The 22,414-nt window shown below is 38.8% G+C and overlaps 1 protein-coding gene across 3 annotated transcripts in view; it reads right to left on the bottom strand.

The window, feature by feature from the left end:
- Positions 1-2,405: 2,405 nt before the first annotated feature.
- LOC127650784 (gamma-aminobutyric acid type B receptor subunit 1-like) overlaps positions 2,406-22,414 on the bottom strand; it is a 200,860-nt gene continuing 180,851 nt past the window's right edge. For all 3 annotated transcript variants that reach the window (XM_052136422.1, XM_052136421.1, XM_052136420.1), the window contains 6 exons: positions 17,385-17,495; positions 17,197-17,290; positions 16,156-16,283; positions 12,605-12,733; positions 12,071-12,214; positions 2,406-9,001 (listed from right to left, as the gene is read on the bottom strand). In XM_052136422.1, coding sequence (XP_051992382.1) covers positions 8,717-9,001; positions 12,071-12,214; positions 12,605-12,733; positions 16,156-16,283; positions 17,197-17,290; positions 17,385-17,495 — 891 coding nt within the window. In that variant the 3' untranslated portion in view covers positions 2,406-8,716. The remainder of the gene's footprint in view (positions 9,002-12,070; positions 12,215-12,604; positions 12,734-16,155; positions 16,284-17,196; positions 17,291-17,384; positions 17,496-22,414) is intronic.

The following is a 22,414-nucleotide window of genomic DNA, read 5'->3' as shown; positions in this document are numbered from 1 at the left end:
TTTATGAGGTGCCCAACCCATTCACATTCCACGTGGAGAGAGAGAAAATCCACTCATATTAACATTTGAAATTTTTACATATAAGAAAAAATATATTGTGTCCCCTGGAACACATCCCCTGGAACAAAACAAACAGAAAAAAGAAAAGAATGTTGTAGCGAATACAAGTAGAGACAGTCACAATGTCGGAGAAAAAACTGCTTTATTAAAATAAAAGCAGGCAACAGTACAAAACAAGGGCAAATCCAGAGAAGAATGGTCAGGGTGAGCGTTAGGTCAAAAGCCGGGAATCAAGATATAAACAAGGGGCAAATCCGGGAGAAAGTAGTCAAAGGGAGCGTGAGGTCGAAGCCGGGAATCAATATACAAACAAGACAAGCAAGAGGAAAAGACAGGGGATCAAGGGGGCTGGCAAGCTAAGGGGTAAACGAGAGGAGTCCAAAACTAGAGCGAGACTAGCCGGGGCTGAAGATGCGGGGTAAACTAGAACAATAACCAACACCGTGAAACGGATGTGCTGTGGTATTTATAGGGAAGGTGCAGGTGTAAACAATGAAAGGTGATGAGACGAGTGCAGGTGAAACGTAATAATGGGGTGATTGAGACGAGTGCAGTGGTCATAATGTTTTGGCCATAGGAGCGTGCATGTGAGCCCGAGGAGAGAGACCTGCTAACGAGCAGGAGATCTCGAGGAAGCAAAACGAGCGTGAGAGCTCGAGGGAGCAAAACGAGCGTGAGCTCGAGGGGGGCGGAACGAGCGTGCGAGCTCGAGGGGGCGGAACGAGCGTGCGAGCTTGAGGAGTGAGTGTGTGTGCGACGAAGCAGGGATGGGGCAGAGGAGCGGGGTTCGTGACAAATGTGCATTAACCTCACACCTATGAGGACCCCTGCAACAACTTTGCCATCAGATTACTCAAGTCCGGTGTTTCTATACAAATTTTGTGAGACACAGTTACATGGCAAAAGATAATCTATAAAACAAACTCCTGCCAATTGGCAGAATAAACGCAAAGAGCATATAGACTAATTAAAAAACTGTCCTGAAGGTGTGTTACTCTACAAAATAAACTCCAGCTGCTAGGTGGAACAGCACAAAAAAAAGCACTCAGTTTCATCAAACGAATGTTCAGTGAGCCAGTCCACTTGGCTGCAATGTGAGTACCACAAGATGACATACTCCATTGACTTTATGAAGGACATCGCTTGCTGTGGGCATGTGAATGTTTTGCGGCCATCCTTAGCATCTATTCTCAATTTGGCCAGGAATATAATTGCAAAAGCGACCTTCTGTTGATTTTGTCAAAGTTTCTTGCATTTCTTGCAACAATCACGTTTGTCTTTTGTCCAATTCGCAAAGTCTGGGGAAAAAATATGCTGCACTTTTTCCAAGAATGCCTTCCTTTACTCCTCGCATAAAACCAGATCTTTATCAGATGATCTCAGAAATTTGGCCTGAACTGAACGGGGCATGGATCCCTCCACAGATCGCTGATCAGGAACCCAGTGAGCTCACTCGATGCTCAAGCTTATGGCCTGTTAGGTTGAGCAGATTTGGAAGGAGCCCATCCAGGAATTTCACCATATCCTGTCCCTCTTCGCTCTCTGGAATTCCGACGATATTGACATTATTCCGCCGGCTACAGTTCTCCAAGTCCTCCAACTTCTCCCAGAAACACTTCAAATCCACCTTGGTCACTAGCAGATTAGCAGATAATTCCCTCTCCGAAGACTCCAGGTAATCGATCTGTTTCTCGACATCCCCCACTCTTTTAAGTGAACTTCGCATCCATAGCAGTGATCGATCGATGTATCACAGCAAGATCCTCCAAGTCAGCAATGACCTAAGTGTCTTTTAATTTTGAATTCTTTGACATTTTGTCCTCTTAGAACAGCTATGGAACAGAGTGTATCAAATCTCACCGGTTTATAACATTAAAAGTTTTAGAACTAGTAAAGTGCGCAGATTTTGCCGTTCACATGTCCGATCCTTGCATGGCATCACGTGACCTCCCTGAAACATGTAACCGTTAACTGTTTCTGTGTTAAAATACTTTCTCCCATCCCAGCTTAATATGCAGAGACAACTATTAGTCAGCCATTCATAGGTTGATTTTCTTGAAAATTCTAAGCTCTTTGTTTCTCTGGCGCAATGAAAATTGCTATGTTTGTTTTGAGTGACCTGCATAGACCCACCTATGGGGTGGTCTGAGTGGGGTGGGACTATCTCTTTGTTTGACCAATGGAAGACAGGGGGCATATTCAGAAATCTGTTTTGAAAACAGAGTATTTTTGCAATTCTGTTTGGTGGCACAGAAATTATATACATTTCTGCTTTAACCCACACACAAAAAAAGAAATAATAAGAAGAAGAGTTTAAAAAATTGTAGCAAAACCAATAGTTGTCTTTATTTCACCATTGACACCAGCCCAATTTGATTTACAGATACAAATATATTTTCAATATCACATACGAATGAATACCTTTGACTGTATATACTTAATACTTTATGTGCAAGAAAATACATTTATCATGTACATTTAGCATTTACACAATCAACATTTGTGCATATCATTGCATGAACATCACTATGGTTACTGTCATACCACCTTTTGACGAGAAATTATGAGTAAAATCTATTACAGCAGACTGAAAAACACCATGGTGGTGTTTGTATTTGTGTTGACGACACCCCCATTAAGCCATCTTATATCAGCTTTTATGTAAATCACCAGAGCACCATTTAGCAATCACAAGTGCTTATAGCACATAAACTCTGACATCATAATGCAGTTCAATCTCTATGTTCAGAGTGTAATATTAGCATACTACTTACTGAATACTGCACAGTATATAAAGTTTGTTAAAAAATGTCTGTTCATATAATGAGTCAAGAAAGAGCTGTGGCAAAATATTACTTCAAGTTAAGCATATTGGATTCTGCAATACAGTACTCGGTCTATTACTATGCATATTATGTATGCATACTACAAACTGCAGAAATAATAAGATTAATATGGTAGTATGCTATTCTGAACATAGCATCCATTTATTTAGTAGAACCAGTGGCAGCTTTCCAAGTATTATGAGGTAATAATCATTTCTCTAAAATAAAGAGCAGTGTGCTAATGTCACAAGCACTTATGATTATACTTTCAAGGCCCCTTTGTAGGGATTTATTTTCTGTACATCATGCCCTTCCACATGAGAGGCAGTATTTGACACTGCAAATAAGGAAATGAAGCAGGTATGACAAACAGCCCAGCTGAAATATCGAAACATTGCTGCATAGGCCAAATCCAAGTCACAGACATAGAGATAAAGCACAAGAGTTTAGGGATAATTCACTAAAAATAAATATAATGTATATATATATATATATATATATATATATATATATATATATATATATATATATACATACACTGGTGTCCAAAAGTTTGGAATAATATACAGATTTTACTGTTTCGGAATTGATACTTTAATTCACCAAAGTGGCATTCAACTGATCACAAAAGGCACTTTTCCACTGCATGTTACGGTTCGACTCGCCTCAACTCTACTTGCTTTACTTTTCTGAGCTTGCTTTTCCACTGCAGTTTAGTGCCACCTCAACGTGGGTGGGATTATAGGATGATCGTCATAGTTGCACCACATCTACTCCCGTGACATCATCTTAAACACAACACAAACTGACCAAAACAATAACACAACCACTAGTTGTTAGCTACTAGCTCATTGTGCTGCATAAAGCAGTTGTTGCATGGTGATTTTACACAAGTGTAAGAGTTAAATTGGCCTGGTTGTTTTAGAAGCAAGCTTCCAGTAGCTGGTCAACTAAATAAAGTGAAGCTTTCAAGCAAAGTATAGAGTTAACATAACAAAATGTACCATCCTCCATAGAGTCCAGGGCACTCTCCCTCCCATTGTTCGCCGATCAAGATAGCGTCCATTTGGTCGAACCACTTCCAATTTTCCTTGATGGTTCTGTAGTCACTTTTACGTTTTTTTTTTACTTTTACCTACACTGTTGGTAGGTCCGGTGGTGGCCAACTGCAGAGACACTTCCTGAGAGACTTCTTCATTTCGCTCATCGCTAACGAGTGGACCGTCTGCACCTCGTTTATTGGCCACGGTGTGGTTATGCACATAGCCATTTCTTTTTCAAAATTCGAAAGTCGCGTGAACAAATGATACTGTTATCGCTGTTGCTAACTTTAAAACTAGCGGGTTGATGTCACGTGTCAGAAATCCAGTGATGCTGGTAGTGACGATTCTCCCTGACCAATCAGTAATCTGCAGGATTTTGACATCACATTTAGTATCGGCTCAGCTCGCTTGGAACTTCGACCGAGGTGGTACAAAAAAAACAAATCAGGTAGCAGGTACTATCCACAGTACAAAAAAAGTTGTGAGTTGAGTCGAGTTGTACCATGCAGTGGAAAAGCCCCTAAAGTATAGTCAGGACATTACTTGTTTACTTTACTTAAAGAATAAGGAAGTTCCTAAGGAGTTCCTATCTACTCAGTTTAGAAATTATGTACTGTACCATACAATTTTGTGTTTTGTTTATTCAAAACTGTAATGTAACTACAGGAATGAAAGGCATTTTGCAACAAATTGTTGAGTGATGAATAAATAAAACAGCTAATGTGAGTGTGAATGTATGATTGCGTGTGTTGTGGGTTATGACGGAAGGGGTGAGTAATCTATTGTATTGCATGGACCTCAACTGAGTCCCATTTTTAACTGACTAATTCCCCTTTTCAGGAAACTTGATCATTACACACAACCGCATAGCACAAACATAGCTGCCCAAGACACTTTCATGATATTTGCATTGCAAAGTATCAGGTATCATTGAAGTTAATATGGTAGGTTCCACTCAGAAGCAAACTGTATTACAATACTGTCAGTTTAAATCTAAAAAGATTAAATGTGAGATTAAATCTCAAAATATGTGATGAAATAAAGAGCTTTATGACTGCTAATATGTTATCACAGCATTCTCTGGGAGAAAATGATGCATATAGCCACACCAATATACAAAATGTACAAATATATTGTGAAGAAAATGTAGAGTAATGTTTGCCCAAGTTGCCTCCACGTTGCTGTTGTGGATGGTTGCCAGGGCATTGCTCTGTGGTCCCTAAGGTATTCAGAGTGATTTTTAGCATGATTAAAGGTGGTTGCTATGGTGTTGTGGCTGGTTGCAAGGTGTCTGCTAAGTCAAAAGAGCCCATCAAAAGTGTCTATGATATTCTGACCCCTATAAATGGTAAATGGTCTGCACTTATATAGCGCCTTTTTTATCCTTAGAGGTTACCAAAGAGCTTTACACTGTGTCCCATTCACCCATTCACACACACATTCACACTCACACACCAATGACGTTGGACCTATACTATACATACTGTATGTCTTGAGTCTATAGAATTGTATTTTGCCTGCTCTGTTGTCCACCAGTTACGTCTGATCCCATAGATAAGTAATAGCACACCTCAACAAGCCACAAGATTTGAGGTATCATTCATATCCATACCACAAATGGTGCGACCCGAATGATGTGGCGAAGTTTAACACTTACAACAGCCAAGTGGTTAGATTCGATTAGAACCTACAAGTGCGATCCATGAGCTATCACCATTATGCCCTTGAGCAAGCCACTTAACCACATGTCGTACCAGTGGGACTGTCCCTGTAACTTAATATGGTGACAACTCACAGAAAAACAAATCCCTGTGGAAATAAACAAAAGATAACTTCAGCAGTACATCATGGAGCTGTCTGTTTATGAGACCATGTTGAAGTTGCAAAATATGTATATTACCCAAAGGAAGAGCATGATGCCAGCAACGGCAAGGTTATTGGTTTCGATATCCAGGGAACATACAAACTGATAAAATACAAACTTTCAATGTACTTTAAGTTGTACTGGATAAAAGAATCTACCAATGAAGCATGTAAATGTGAGAAAAATTCCTAGATGTTTTCAAACCGATACCACACCGACTCAAAGGCAACCATGCTACAGAGTGCAAAAGTGCCTGCCCCTTCTTGGTTCTGGAAGTAATTTTCAAAAAAAAATAAAAAATTCCCTAGGGACTTCATAAAAGTCTTCATAACAGTTCTAAGGCATGAACCAAACCAACAAGCTCTGATGTGAATCACAACATTACAAACATTAATTTGAATCAAAAAAGCATATTTTTACAAAAATCAGTAATACTGAATAGATTTTAAGTTTATTGTAAAATATTCAGATATCAGTAGTTTGAAAGTGAAGGGAGCACGTTTAACAGGGTTGGTTTGCCGCAACTCTTGGATAGGTGAATCTTTTTCTTCAGAATCATGGGTAGTGTCGTTCTTATGAAAAAAACAACATTAAACAAAATGTATTTCAAAATAGAGTTGAAATAACATGAACTGATGGCTTCAAAAGAAGCATATACCACTAAATAACAGCCTCAAAGCTCACGGTAGGTCTGCCTTTAAAGGTTAGGTTAGAGTTAGCCTAACCCTAACCCTAACCTAACCCTCATTAAAAAGATCAATTCTCTTATGAAAAAAAATGAATGGGACTTTTACGTCCAGAACCCCACTGCTGTGCTCAATTGCATATCCAGCACTAAACACAGATATTGCCAATTTACATATTTTATGACACAAAACATCACGGTTGCACATGATATCACTGGATCATCGCATCGCATTGTGCATCAGCGGTCAATCTCTCTTGCATGCTGTGCATAATGTTTGTCCAGTACAGTGCTTCGTAGAAGCTCCTCCGATCACAAGGAGAAACACCAGTTTGCGCTTATTTAGACAAACTGCTTCTTCATTTATTGAAATATAATACATATGAATACACAAATAAATAATAAAACATATTAATACAAGGAACTGAAATATCGATGAAATATGAGAAAAAGTATCGCAATATCTGATTGTATCAGTACAGCTCTAAATATTACCCTAAATACATTTTGGGATCATTTAGGAGCTTTTCACACAGGACACACTTTTGCGTTTAAAACTAGCTAAATGAAGCACCACGGAATAAAAGAGTTGTCTTGAGGCATTTTCAAAGTAGAGCTGTTTTTAATTTGACATAGTGTCTTTGACTGATCACACTTTCGATTCGCCAATCTTAGATCGAGAGTTCTGCTGCTGAAATAGGTCTGTTCTTACTGAAATTAAACCACTGCCCCCAGTGGCCGAAGCTGGAAGTGTTAAAATACTTTCTTCTATTCCAGCTTAATGTGCAGAGACAACTATTAGTAAGCTATTCAAAGGTTGATTTTCTCATGAACTCTAAGCTCTTTGTTTCTCTGGTGCTATTGTTCTGTTTGTTTTGAGCACCAGTTGTCCACAGAGTTGCGCCACTCTAAAATTATGTAATACAGTCAACAGGAATGCATATTTATTTTACTCTACCCCCTAACTTAAACCTCAACCCTAAACCTAAACATCAGTGGAGTAAAACTTTTATTGTAGAGCGAACCTCCAAATCGCACTCAAAATTGTTTAAGTGAACATGATTACGTTCATGTTTCCATGGACCCGAACCCATACCTGGAAGATTGCTAGCATAATGAGATATTAATAGCACCACAGGGAAAGGTAAAGACTTTTAATTGATGCAGAAATATCTTATGGGTAATGCCGCTTGTCAGTAATTTGGCAGAATGGGATCGATTTCAGGGTACATGTACATTCGGAAGCATCATGTCGACTTCCAATGTGATCATGTTTTTAGTTGAATTAATTTTTATCCCCTTTTCTCCTAGTTTGGAATGCCCAATATTTAGTACTAAGTATTGACAAGTTAGTAGGTCCTCATGGTGGCGCAGTTACTCACCTAAATCCAGGTGGCAGAGGACAAGTCTCAGTTGCCTCCACTTCTGAGACCATCAATCCACACATTTTATCACATGGCTCGTTGTGACACCACGGAGACTCCCAGCATGTGGAGGCTCATGCTACTCTCCGCGATCCATGCACAACTTACCATGCACCCCATTGAGAACGAGAACCACTAATCATGACCACGAGGATGTTACCCCATGTGACTCTACACTCACCAGGCAAATTTGGTTGCTTAGGAGACCTGGCTGGAGTCACTCAGCACACCCTGGATTTGAACTTGCGAGTCCAGGGTTGGTAGACAGCATCAATACTCATCATGTGATTATATTTTATTATAAACATGGCACTCATGGTGGGAGATGCTTTGCAACAGTCAAAGGCATCAATCTAGCACAGGTTTACAAAGAAAAACAATTAAAATACAGCACAGATGGGCAAAACGGTATATCCTGTATGAACAGCCCCTTGGAGTAATCCACTATAAACCAAGATGTTTCTGTAAGGATGTTTTTTAGCAAGTCATTTTTATCACACAATTTTCTAAGGCGAAAAAGAGCTGAGGATTAATCATTTGAACAATGCAGTTGTTATCACGGCATGTGTGGCTTTGAAACATGGTGACACATTGATGATGCAGTCAACACCAGATTCTCAAGACTTCTTGACAAAATAACCACCCGTGAGAAACAGCAAGCCTGTCAGAAACAAAAGAAACAAACAAAGAAACCAAAGTAGTCTGCTGGGTGGAAATAAAGGGAACTTGGGTGGCACATGAAGGTAGCTTCTCCACTTTTTACTTTGCCACAGTCCCACTTGAATTTCCTCTTTGTGTCCCATCTGTGTCTGGGCTCACTTGTAGAGGAGCTGCAGTCGGCTGGGGTGACAGTTGTTGCGGTTGATCTTGCCGTCGGGCTGGTACAGGGTGGAGGAGTTGGAGAAGGTGAGAGGGAGGGAGTGGTTGTCTGAAGCTGGGAGGGGGTATCCTGGTGGGGGGAGGTGAGATTTGGGATCGTTCTGAGAAGAGGGGAGAGGAGGAGAGCTGTGGTTCTGATTGGAGGAGGATGGGCGTCTCCGGAAGCGCAAGGCCTGTCTCTCTGACAGCTGGTTTCTGAGCTCTGACACACGTTCCTCTTTCTGATGGAGAGAGAAAATGAGACCATATGAAAAACGATATATTTACAATTTCAAAAATAAGAATGGTGCTTGCTCATACAAATGTTGCTGCAGAACAATTCTGGCATTATAAGCAGGACTTTTACAGTAAAAATGTAAACTGTAATATGCCAGAGAAAGTACTAAGTACCAGTATTTCAAATTATTTCTATGTATAATAAAAAACAATTCCCCCATTTTTCTTGGCCTCTTAAATATTATGAACATTACACAACACTGAAACATAGTCTTTCCTTGTCTTTCTGAAAAATGCTTACTGATCGATAAACTGAAAATAGAGAATGATCGATAACTGGATTTTCTGATATTTTTTCTGATATTCAAGCACTTTTCATTAATCAGATATTGTTTTGTAATTTCAAATCCACCTTTAACTGCCACCATATAGCGGGAGTTTCTGAAATTGCTCACAAGACGTATTGCAGCAGTGTGTTAGGAAACAATGCTGGGGGTTGTCCACAAGTAAAGTAAATTGCTTTTGCAATATATTGCTTAAATTAATAAATTGTATTAAACGTAACAGCCATTCATGCTCTAGTGAGATGTGTTACATAAATGCTTGATGTGTAGTTTAAGCGCTTAGTACCGGAGACGAACCACTCAAGTAAAGTCAAATCCTGTAAAGTCCCAAAGATGCTAAATTACTTCACATTAATCAACTTGAAGAGCCATGCTGGAAATATGATGGTTTACTTTAATTCTCAGTTGGTGTTTATTACTCTTGTAAAGTTGTCATTCAGGTAGATGCTCATGTTCCAATGCAATGACTGGCCATTTGTCAGAATGGCCACCATATGCCAGCACAGTTTTTAATATGATCCACTTGTTTAAAATTCCCTAAATGATATTAACATTTACTATTACATTTTATTTCGCTATGAATCATCATCTACATGATTACATTTCTCTGGAAATACATTATCTCATGACACCGTTCGAGTAAAAGTTTCACGTAAACGCTTAGATATTCATGGGGCCAAAACTCGTGTCACAACAAACGTGTCTTATATAGCTTTGTGTCAGGTGACAGTGAGAGCATTGATAAGATTTGCATGTAATTTGCTTCAAGAGAAGCTGCAGATGTGCTGCTCACTCTAAAACAAAAAGTTTAATCTCTGTCAGCAGGTGTTTCATGAGGCAGCTGCTATAATCTAGAGACTACTGAAACATTACTAATAATTCTAATGCCATTCGCGATGTATTTCTTGTTTCTCACTTTCCTGAGAATGAGAATGTATACTTATTCCAGTGAACTATTTGCCTTTAGCCTATAAAACATCACCTAAACCTTTAAATTGTAGGTCTAGTTTAAAATAAAATACATTCATGCAATGACTCCCTTGTCGTTTATTTATGTCCTCCGTTTGAAATCAGAGGTTGGTCAATTATTTTGCCTATTATTGCTGTTGTTGTAATTATTATATTAAAAACCTGGTATGTGATTATTATTGTAATATAACATTTTAGCTCATTTTTTCTCCCCTTTTCCATTAGGCTTGCCCAATTCCCATTGCGGTCTAAGTCCTTGTGTTAGCACAGTGACTCGCCTCTGAGGTGGAGGACGAATCTCAGATGCCTCCGTGTCTGAGACCATCAATCTGCACATTTTATCAAGTGGCTTATTGAGCGCAGTTACTTTTTTAGATTATATGAATACTTAATGGCTACATTACCTTACATTTCCTTCAATGACCATGAAATATGGCTGGTTGAAAATGTTTAAGAAATGGTGCAAACCTCATGATTTATTTTGGATAAACAATGCAATTTCTTTTCAAATCCATTAGCTGTTAAATACAGAAACAAAAACGCTTAAATTAAAAATGTAACATCTATTTTAGTTCCTTTGCTAAAAGTTTGGTATTGTTAATATTTCCATGGAATTGCCCTGCCACAACACTTGGGTGTTAGCTAGAGTGTTGCAATGCAGTTGCTAAAGTGTTCTGAGTGGTTGTTTGTGTATTGCTATGTGGTTGTTATGGTGTTCTGGGTGGTTACCAGGGCTCTGCCAGGTGGTTGCATACAGGCCCATGTCAAAAGAGCCCACCTAAAAGTCTCTATTACCCCGTTTCCACCTGGTATTAAGATGCATTTTGGGTGATCCAATCACAAGTGGTCAGCGCTAAATACAGGTCTAAACGGGGTTTAAAATGTTGGTGAGTGGAACCACATCATATTGAGGTGTAAATGCTAATCTGTCCTCAAGCATCTCGGACAGTAGTGAAGCTCTACCCCTCCCCTGTCAATCAACCACAATGAGAATGTCCACAGATTTTCTTTAGTTTGTCTGATATCAATAAAGATGAGAAGCACGAACATCAGAAGCTCCTTTAATACAAGTAAAACACTAAAATAACAGATATGTTAGATATATTGAAATGTTGGGAATGTGCTGTGATTTCAGCTGCATCTGGGAGAAACAGCGCACCATTTATTTTCATGCTTTCTTTGTATTTATCTGTCTATGTTGTGCTTTAATATTATGCTGTAACACACTGACATAGTGATTGATGTTTGTCATCATGAAATCAGAGACCCTCCCCTTCAAATCCGATCACAAGTGGTCACAGAAGATGCATTTAAGTGACCAGGTGTAAACAGCAAAGTGTCTCACCTGACCACATGTGATCGGACCACCCGAGATGCATCTTAATACCAGGTGCAAACAGGATCTTAAATATTGTGGTCTGTAGATTTGGCTTGGGTTCCTCATCTTTAGTGTGATGGCTTAGAAATGTACTAGCATCTTTCCTCAATAAGCTGCACTCATTAATGTTCAGTAGCAGAAAGACTGCAGGATGGCGAGGGACTTTTTCTAAATGAGGGTGTATGAGCTATAACAACACTGATACTTGCTTAAGCAAGCATGCCTGACTAGTTTCTACTGGGACTAAAATATTCTAGCAGGTTTGAAAACCACTGGGAAAAGGAAAATGTAAGTAAATGTGACCATCAACCACCAGTCTTATGAGATCTACTGTATCAGACATCCCCAACATATTGTTTGAGAAAGTGAAAGTGTGGCAGCACCTCTTGGATGATCTTCTGCAGCTCTTTGTTCTCTCTCTCCAGCTGGCGAGACTTCTCTTCATCGTTGTTGTTTGTAGATGAGCCGGTCTTCATAGTTTCCTGCTGGTCTGACTGCCACTCGCCACGAGTGATAAGCCTCCGCATCTAGAGTAAAACATACAAAATGCTTACAGTGTTTCTGATGTGCACAGCATGTACTTATAGAAACAGTATGATTGCTTTCTCTTTTTGAGGGTTGTATAAAGGCATTCAACATTAGAAAGGCAGAGCGTCTTCTCTTTTTCCAAAAGAGCATCCCTTTTATATTCCCTCAGAAATCGAACAGCTTTCCTCTTGAATGATACTGACTACAGCACATCTCCAGCATTACCTTTCAGCACGGTATAAAATGAAATTGACAGGCCATTAGGAGAGATGCATATCACAAATTAACTCTCCTCCCTCTGATCACTCCTACACTTAATATTCATCACTGTTATACTATATTTAAATTAGCATGCATTCTTGTATGGATATAATGATTTTCTATGTTACCTTGGGGACGAAGAGCACAACTAGAGTTATGTAGACGGAGAAGATGATTGCCAGCGAGGCAAAGGCGAATGAGGCGTCCTGTTTAGATGACAGAATCATTGTGACGGGAGCAGTAATCATACACAACACCTGAAAGAGAGAGAAAGATACACATAGGATGAGAATTGTAATGAATCTGATTCCTTAACAATTCCATTGCAGTAAAAATTACTTTTGAAGAAGCACCTGTCTTTTATACTAGAACTACTTAATATATTTACAAAAAATACCAAGCAAAAACTGTGTATGGGAGTATGGGAAACTTACATTTACGGATTTGGGATAAAACCCTAAACAGCTTAAAGCATAGAACAGTATTTTCTAGTCAACATAATGATTGTTTTCAGAGAGGTTTCCCCAACACTCTCCCCATCTGCCATTGATCAGTCAAACAGTTGTCCCTGCCCCCGAACTCACGCCATTGGTTGAGCCAATGTTGCTTTGTTGGGCTGGTCGCATTGACAGAAAAATAACAGAACAGTGAAAGGAAATCCTTCTGTTGAAGTATTTAAAATACAATTAAACCAAGAAAGAACTGATTCTTGGTTCCTTTTTTTCTCCCCTTTTCCCTCCAAATTGGAATGCCCAATTCTGAATGTGCTCTAAGTCCTCGTGGTGGCGTAATGTCACGCCTTAATCCGGGTGACGGAGGACGAATCTCAGTTGCCTCCACATCAGAGACCGTCAATCTAAGCACAACTCACCACGTGCCCCACCGAGGGCGAGAACCACATTATAGTGACCACGAGGAGGTTAACCCAACGCATTTTCTTTGCAGGGTCATTCGTTATTTGGACAGGACAAAAGGTGCAAAACAGTCTCTCTAAATCAAAGCAGTTTACTGCTGGGCCATCAAAATGTGCACCGAGCACATAATGACAAAACTAAATCTGTTTTAAAATACAGTTTTAGTCCTAAATGCTCAGCTGTGCCAACATGCACTGTTTGGCAAATATATGCAGGCAAAAAGTGCTAACTTACAACATAGTTTACTGCTCCAGCTGATGCTCTTACTGTATCTCCAAAAATGACAAAAAAGCACCATTAAAGAAAAATAAGATTTGTGTTCTTTACATCAAATCTTCTATAGCTTTGAGGAACAGAAAGTCTCCTGTGCTGAAACTCACAAATCCCATCCGCATACATTCAAATTATGACGCAACAAGAGTCACAACATTTTTGATGTTAATGATGAGACGTGAGAATCAATGATGTTTGATGTCATTAACTTCAAATCTGGCCGTTCATTGATTAAATTTACATATTTGATATAAATGGATGGCATGCTGTATCATTTTAAAATATTAGAAACTTTTTTGTTGGTAAAATTAAGTAAAAATGCCTGTGAAAATCAATTCCAGAGGGCAATATGGGCCCTTATTAAAACAGTTCATTTCTGAAACTGACTGAACTTAATTAAAAAAAATATCTTTGCGTGCTGCTTTTTGTGCAACATAAGTCCTCAAAATGACAATTCAATAAATGTTATCAATTTCCAGTGAACAGGTGGGCGCTTATCATCTTTCTTATTGTCTACGAGCAGCTGAAATTCTAAAAAGTGATAGGGTCAGTAATGACATGGCTGATGGCATTGGAAATCATTTCTTTAAAAGAATGGGCATCTGCTGAGGACTAAGATTCGGACTTTGACCTTGATAAGAAAAAGATTAAAATGCAAAATGTGCCCCCTTGCTGATCTGAAAGTCTCTCCCTCAATTTAAGATTAAATTAGGTTCAGTGTATAATGGATAATCCACAGAGCCCAAGAAGAAGAGAAAATGCACTGCTCTGAATGAAAAGCCCTCAATAATGTGGCTGACTGACAAAAGCTTTGTGCTTCATTTTCAATCATGCTTCACCATAGAAAATAGACCAGGAGTCTTTATGCTAAATGTAAAAGATTCTTGTGAGTTTACCCTCCATAATCAGTTCACTAAGAAAGAATTGCACCCGCTGATATTGTGACTTATTTAGCATGTGCTGTCTCCATTGTTTTAGCATTCAATTCCCAAAAGGAATTATGCAAATTAGGTTACTGTACAAACCCCCAAATATTTTCTGCTGAACACTATTTGCACTGCGCAATTCCCGATCTTCCCAATTTCCATCACTTCATTGATATTTGATGAAGAACTGCCAACAGGATCAGTTTAATTTAATAATTTGATTAATTAAATTACTCAATTATGATATTTATTTGATAATTAATTTAAATTAATAAATCTTTCTATTTTATAAATATTAAATTATATTTATTATATATTTATATAATTTATGTAAATATAAACTTTATTTTATATTTAAGTATTTATTTTCTTTTTTTAATTATTTAAATATGTATATATATTTACATAATTGTATTTAATTAAATAATTTTTTATTTCATTTTAATTGAACTTAATAGCACATTGTTCATTGTGCCAGGCAAATAATACTGAGTTTTGCAAGTAAGGCGCAATCTATAGTAATCTTTATTACGATGGTGCTGTTGTGCTGAAAAGAGTGACAAAATTTAAACAGATTTTGATGCCTTCATTTAGATACAGTACTAATTAATTTTATAGCACTAAGTTTAATTGCTAATAGCGCAACACTTTTTAGCACCTAGTAAAACTGAATTGCAGATGGTTAGTGATTAATAAATAGGCTTTTGCTCTGAAATCCATTGCACAAAAGTTGCGCAACTGTTAAGTGACTTTCCCCATGAGTATATTTTCAGTGCAGTGCACACTGCTTTACTTTTTCTGGAGCCGTGGGGCAGCACTCAAATGCTAAAGTGGAACAGATGAGATGAAGTACCAAAACAAACAATTTTGAGCATTACTGAGGGAGCACTTGTGCTCCAGTTTTCTAATAATTTAGACCTCTAGTCTTGTTAAACTGACATGCAAGTTTATTCATGATGATGAAGGGAAACGCTATTTTTCCCAGATTTGTGTCTGCACTGCATCCCTGGACAGCATTGAAGATGGCAGCCTGAAACACTTCACTTCAAATCTCATCAAATCTAACAGAGCTCACACTGTAGAGCTCCAGGCATGCTCAGGACTGTGTTGGGACACACAGCTCCAGACGGACAATGTGCAAAATTCACACAACAACTCTGAACTAAACTTGAGCAACAAAACAATACAAAAAAGTGCTACTTTCAATGTGATCTCATTGGTATTCATAGTATTCATACAAGTGTGATTCAAGCCACACAGTTACTCCATTATTTACAGAAATTTTTTTGAGTACTGAACTTGTTCGTTATCCACGCAAAAGTTTAAAAGATTTATACATCTCTAAGATTGTAGTATACTGTATGTATAAGTGTTTACATGCTAATAGATAATGTCAATACAATGATATCATACTTTTCAGTGTCTATCTAAATGTACAATATAATTGTGTACGTACACTTCACGTATGAATTGCAATTACGAACAAGATCACCCAGTCACTTCAGCTAACTATTCTTACCTGCAGACTGATTTTAACTGGACAATATTTGGAAGAAACAGACTCACAGAGACATTATAGATGGCCATCCCGACAGCTCGATGATCATTTATTTTTTCTGTGGACACAGATTTGGTCTCATATGCCAAGAAAATACCCAGGAGCAACAGCAGACCCTTATAGCCATACACGACTCCTACAAAACAGAGACACAACACTGTCTTCAAAAACAAAGAAAGCTTTAAAAATGGAAATCAAAATACGATAGTCAAAACTATTTATGACTACAGGCTTTTTTAATATGAAAACTAGCCTTAAAGGGATAGTTCACCCTCATGTCATCCCAGATATGCATGACTTTCTTTTTTTCTGTTGAACTCAAATGAAGAATTCTAGAAGAATATTTCAGCTCTGTAAGTGCATACAATTCAAGTGAATAGTAACAAATCTTCAAAGCTCCGAAAATTACAGGAGGGCTGGTAAAAATGTAGATTTATAGTAAAAAGGACTTAAATATTGTTCTGTTTCCCACCCACACTCATCATATCACTTCTGAAAATATTGATTTAACCACTGGAATCTGGATTACTTTTATGCTGACTTTATGTGCTTTTTGAAGCGTTAAAAGTTCTGGCCACCATTCACATTTTATGGGCCTACAGAGCATAAATATTCTTCGAAAACCTTTATTTGTGTTCAATAGAAAAAAAGAAAGTCATAACAATCTGGGATGGCATGAGGGTGAGAAAACAAGATTAACAAGACTGTTACAGGCAGCAATGCCAATTTCTCAAGGACACTGCTTTAAGAATGCATTCTAGGCTCATTTTAATTACCATAACCGGAGGAGCAAGGTTGGTTCAATTTGTCTCATGAAGGTAGCAATTTATTAGTTTAATTAGTTTAACACTTACATAAAAGAAACACCTGAGGAAACAGGCTAAAGTCAAAACCATCAGGGTAACTTCATTAAGTCACACTCACACAGACTAATTGTTAACACAAAAATCAGATTTGTTTGCATGTCTAACTCAGATCTGTTTAGATTTGACCAAACCAAATTTCTACAGAGTGAACAAAACCATAGTAAAACCCAGAGCAGTCCTTACCGAGCCATGTGTTCATCTTCTCTGAACTACAATGCTGCAGCAACGGTTCAATCAACTGGTCCACGTCCCCTTTAGGTGCTTCTTTAGTGAACTTCTTCTCAGATAAACGGTAAGAGAAAGAGAAAAGTGTCTTAAAAAACTTAAACATAGTTCCGCACGTAAAAAGATGGGACTGAGCTCGGGCATACCTCCACTGTAATGTGCAAGGGATCCACAATTTGCCAAATCATGAGGGACAGGATGTCGATAATAAGCAGAACCCCAACGGTGGCATAGAGCTTCCATGGCTCCAGATGCTGCTGTGAAATGAGAAGACCAACAAATCAAATTTCAATCCAGGATAGAGCAAGAAACAGCTCGTGCTGTGATTTATGACATCATAAAAGTACATAAGTGCAGAGAGCTTGAAGGGAAAACAATGGACCATTATCAGGATGCCGATTCAATCTTCCACACGGTGCCCACTGTTTATGGTTTATGTAAGAAAAGTGTCTAATGGATTTCAGTCAAGACCATTAAGGTGCAGCAAAATCAATACTCTTTGTTTTTTGTAGTGAGGATGGTCTTTGTGAGTGAGTGAACAAACAACAATCACTGCCAGCATGTGTTACCAATTTATGTTCTCAGTGACTCGTATTGTTTATCTTCTTTTTTGTGAGCTCATAAAATACAACCACACCTTCAGAACAGCAAGGATGAAAAAATTATCTCGCAGCCCAGGTAAATTGTTCCAAGCAATGTTAAGAACTATCGACCACATATGATACCAGACAATAATTGTGACTTGTCATTGAGTTAATAAAACAAAATAAAAAAAAATGTCTACAGATCAGACAGGAGACAGGAGGTCAAAAGTTCTGCTGCTAAATTCTGTGCTTACTGAAATTTAAAGCATTGCCCCCAGTGGCTGAAGCTGGAAGTGTCGTTGACCAGTTTTCAAGTGAAATGTCCAAAGGGTGGCATCAAAAGTGAGTTGTATACCCACTAACCCAAACCCCAAACCTAAACCTAACCATCAGTGGAGTAAAAATGTTATTTTAGAGAGAAAATTCAACCTCTGAAACTTGCTCACCATTGTTTCTGAGATCGCAACTACTTCCTGGTTACTATGGGACCAGAACCCGAGTCTATGAGTTTGCTTGTGCAATGCTTTATAAAAAAGGCAAACACAGTCTAATTGATGCACAAATATGTGACGAGGGATGTTGCTTGTCAGTAATTTCACAGAATGGGTATATTTCAGGGTACATGAACATTTGGAAGCAGTATGTTGATTTGCTGTTTGATCATGTTGTCCAGATTTGTCCAGAAACATGCAGCTTGCATTTTCGTTCGTCTTTCAGTGCATTCAAAGTATTCACTGTATAGGTAAGTGTAATTCCTGGGAATCAAACCCTCAATCTTAACCTTTCAAGCATCACATTCTCTATGTTGAGCTACAAGAACACTAAAATATGACAAAAAATAACTTTGCAGGCATAATGTACATAATGTTCCTACATGTTTGTAGGAACACATAGACCATTTCAAGCATGTAAACAGTAACAAAGGAATTAGAACGCAACACTTCCGGTATCGGGGGAAATTCATAATGAACTTCAGCTTCCATCGGAGAGAAGATTCAGGGTCCCCGGTGCAGACTAAATAGCCTAGGGCTATTAACATCTTGAACAAATAATAGGAATACTCTGTCACGATTCTGGTAATCCCACAGGTTTGTTTGTTTGTTTTGTCATTTTATCTCCCTCGTGTTTCGCAGGCATGCTCGATTGACATGATCGGTGTTTCCATGGGAACGTTCATTGTTTTCAGGGCAGCGCTGATCATGCCACTGATTAGCTTGTCAAGCAACACCTGTTATAGCCTGATTTCACTCCCTACATATGCCCTCATGTTTCTTTGTTTCTTTGCCAGATTGTTATACTAAGTTGAGTACTAACCTCGATCTCCTTGTTTAGCTGGTCCTGTCTTGTCACTCTGTTGGTTGCTGCATTGTTCGGGTTGTGGTTTGCCTTCCAGTCTTCGCTGAGTTCAGCCTGCTAATCCAACAAAGTAATTCCAGTCTAAGCCCACGTGCCGGGGATCTACAGTTGCTCATATTGCCGCTGGACATCTCTCTCATCGCCTAGCTTCTACAGAGGATTCTGCCAAGTTTCTCCTAATGTCCACGATGCACACACTCAACTGACAAACACACTACTCTCTACTCTACATGGTGGCACATTACTGAATTTGTTAATAAATATTTTGGAGCTGTTACCTCTGCTCCTGGGTCATTCTGTCCAGCACCTACACATTACAGAACAATCTGGCCACAACATGGACCCAGCGGAGGATTACACTCTTCGATCTGCACCCTAGCAGCAGGGAGTGCTATTGGGATGTCAGCATGATCAGATCGCAGCCAAAAACCAGGCTTTGGAGGTGATGGCCTCACATCTCACGATCTCACCTCCTATGTGCAACATCTCCGCACATCTCTGACCCCTGAATCTCCACGCAAGGTTTCCTCACAAGCCCCGTGACACCTGTGTTTTCCAGATGTTTTGAAGCCTGCACTTGTTATCCTACCCTTTATTCAGGTGAGGCTGAATCCTGCAGCACATTAATCTCACAGTATTCCCTGTTCTTTACATTGCAACCCTCCACGTTCGCTTCAGACACCATGAAGGTGGCCAGCTCATCAGACGGGCTGTTGAATGGGGCACTGCTATGTGGGACAACCAACAGCCTTGCTGTGCTTCATATCAGACATTTATTTCGGAGCTCCGCCGAGTGTTTGATCGCTCAATGTCGGGAGGTGGCGAGGATTTCGTCTGGACTACCTCAAGGAGATCGACGGGTTGCAGATTACGTGATCGAATTTCGCACTCTTGCTGCTTCTTGTGAATGGAATATTCACGCAATGAGAGATCACTTTCTGCACAGGCTTTCTGATGACATTCTGGATGAGATTTATTAATTGGATTTACCAACAATTTGTTGGATTTGGCTATTTGAGTCGATCAATGCCTCACTGTCCATGCTGTTTTCCACCTGCTATGGCAGTTGATCATTCTACCCGCTCTGCCTCTCCAGCTAACGATCATGAACCTATGCAAGGCGCCAGGACTCAAAACTCCCATAGGGAGAAACAATATTAATGGACTGTGTCTGTATTGTGCTGTCCCAGGTCATATTGCTGCCGCCTGTCTGTTAAAAGACATTGCTTGTTGGTAGGAAAGGGTTTACTGGCGAGCGCAACATAAATCTCATGTACTTCGGACACTTCGGCCTGTCACACTGAGGTTAACTTTATGGACCTAGTATTAGCATCCAAATGGCAACTTCCCATATTTTGGCTGGATGAACCTATCAACTCCCATAACCTGAGTGGAACAACACTGTCTGTCATAACTCAAATCTAGTCACGTTCATCTCCCGGAATCATCCGGAACAGTTGACTTTCCTCTTTATCCTGTCTCCATCAGCTCTGGTAGTGTTGGGGCATCCTTGGTTGGTAAAGCACAACCCACACATTGATTGTTCAACCAACACTGTTCTTGCTTTGAGTCCTTATTGTCTTGCGCACTTAACTCTGCTGTTTCCCATGTCTTGTCCTGTGTTTCGTTGCAAGATGAACCAGCTGACTTATGCTGAGTGCTTTCAACACACCTTGATCTGAGGACAGTGTTCAGCAAGTCCCGCGCCTCTTGCAGGGCTCATCCGTCTTTACGAAGTTGGACCTATGCAACGCTTATCACCTTCTCATGCCCACCACAGCCTTCAGAGGGTGATTTAGAGGGTGATTTATGCTGTTTGGAACGCAAACGAGTTCAACATTTAGTAGGAAATGTTCAAGGAACAAAAAGACGTCACTTCCTTAAACATTCTTGAAATGGTCTATAATGTTTAAATGTTATAGCAGTGTTATTAAAATCAAAACTATTGAAGTGTGTTTTGTAATGTTTATCAAGGTGCAACACATAGATTTCCACTGTAAGTACATTTCTGTATATGCTTCTTTTGTTTGTTTTAACAAACTGGGTGATGGTTACTTCTGAAGCCATGAATTCTGTCAAAAGAGCCTAATTTGTATTAAACCAGAAAAATTGCTTCAATCTTGTGTAAGAATAAACTACAAATACAAAGTATGTATTGTTTTTTACACACATCAATAAAATAACAAGAATTCCTCTTGCACTTAAAATAGAATGTTTGTCTCAAATCTTTCTTTTCCTCTTATGCTCTATAACAAATGCAAGAACCACTCTTTATTCAAATATTTCCCTTTTGTGTTCTTGACAATGTCTTTGAAGAATCCACTTCAAACATAAAAAACTAAACTATACTTGGTTTATGATTGTATTTTATTTTTATTTCAAAAAGAGAATTTATCAATATTGACATCAGTGAATGCAGCACAACTGAAAATGACAAAGCTGTGAATCTTTTGCTGCATTACATGTCATATATTGTCATGTAGTGGCAGAGAGAACTAAACTCTCTACAAGGGAATATGACAACCTCCCCTCCAATGCCACTAGATGGACATTCATGAATACCCCATGATTACCCTTATCCCTAAAAAGCTTTCTCCTTCTATCTTTTTCTGCCTCTCAGACTCTTCCTCTATAGTATTTGGGTTGTTTTTGGCTGTGTATAAAAGTATGTTTGATGGCATACATTTGGCCTGCATTGCAAAATAATTTTCTCAATCAGTATTTTTTCTGGTTTTCCAATTAAAATATCTGAACATCCTTAAAATAAGTTACATAAAGCAAAACTGCTAATTATTTTAAGACATTAAAGGAATATTCCGGGTTCAATACGTTAAGCTTAGTCAACAGCATTTGTGGCAAAATGTTGACTGACACAAAAATGTATTTCGACTTTTTCTATAAAAAAAAGAAAAAAATCGAGGTTAGTGAGGCACTTACAATGGAAGTGAATACGGAAAATGTTTGCACTTTAAAATACTCACTAAGCAGTATGCATGTAAACATGATTTTATTGTGATAAAATCACTTCAAACCCATTTCTGTGTAAAGTTATAGCCAATTTTACAACTTATGCCTCCTACACACTACACGACTTTCAAAGACGTCGGATCGTGGTACTATTCATATTCATATTACACAACTGTCTGTCTTGTCATATAAGTCGTAGCGTTTTCAAATTACACTAGGAATCAGCGACAGGGATGAACACATTTCACTGTTGACGAACCCTGACAGCT

The sequence above is a fragment of the Xyrauchen texanus genome, chromosome 10, assembly GCF_025860055.1.
Source record: "Xyrauchen texanus isolate HMW12.3.18 chromosome 10, RBS_HiC_50CHRs, whole genome shotgun sequence".
Classification (NCBI taxonomy): Eukaryota; Metazoa; Chordata; class Actinopteri; order Cypriniformes; family Catostomidae; genus Xyrauchen; species Xyrauchen texanus.
This window is presented reverse-complemented; position numbering and strand designations above follow the sequence as displayed.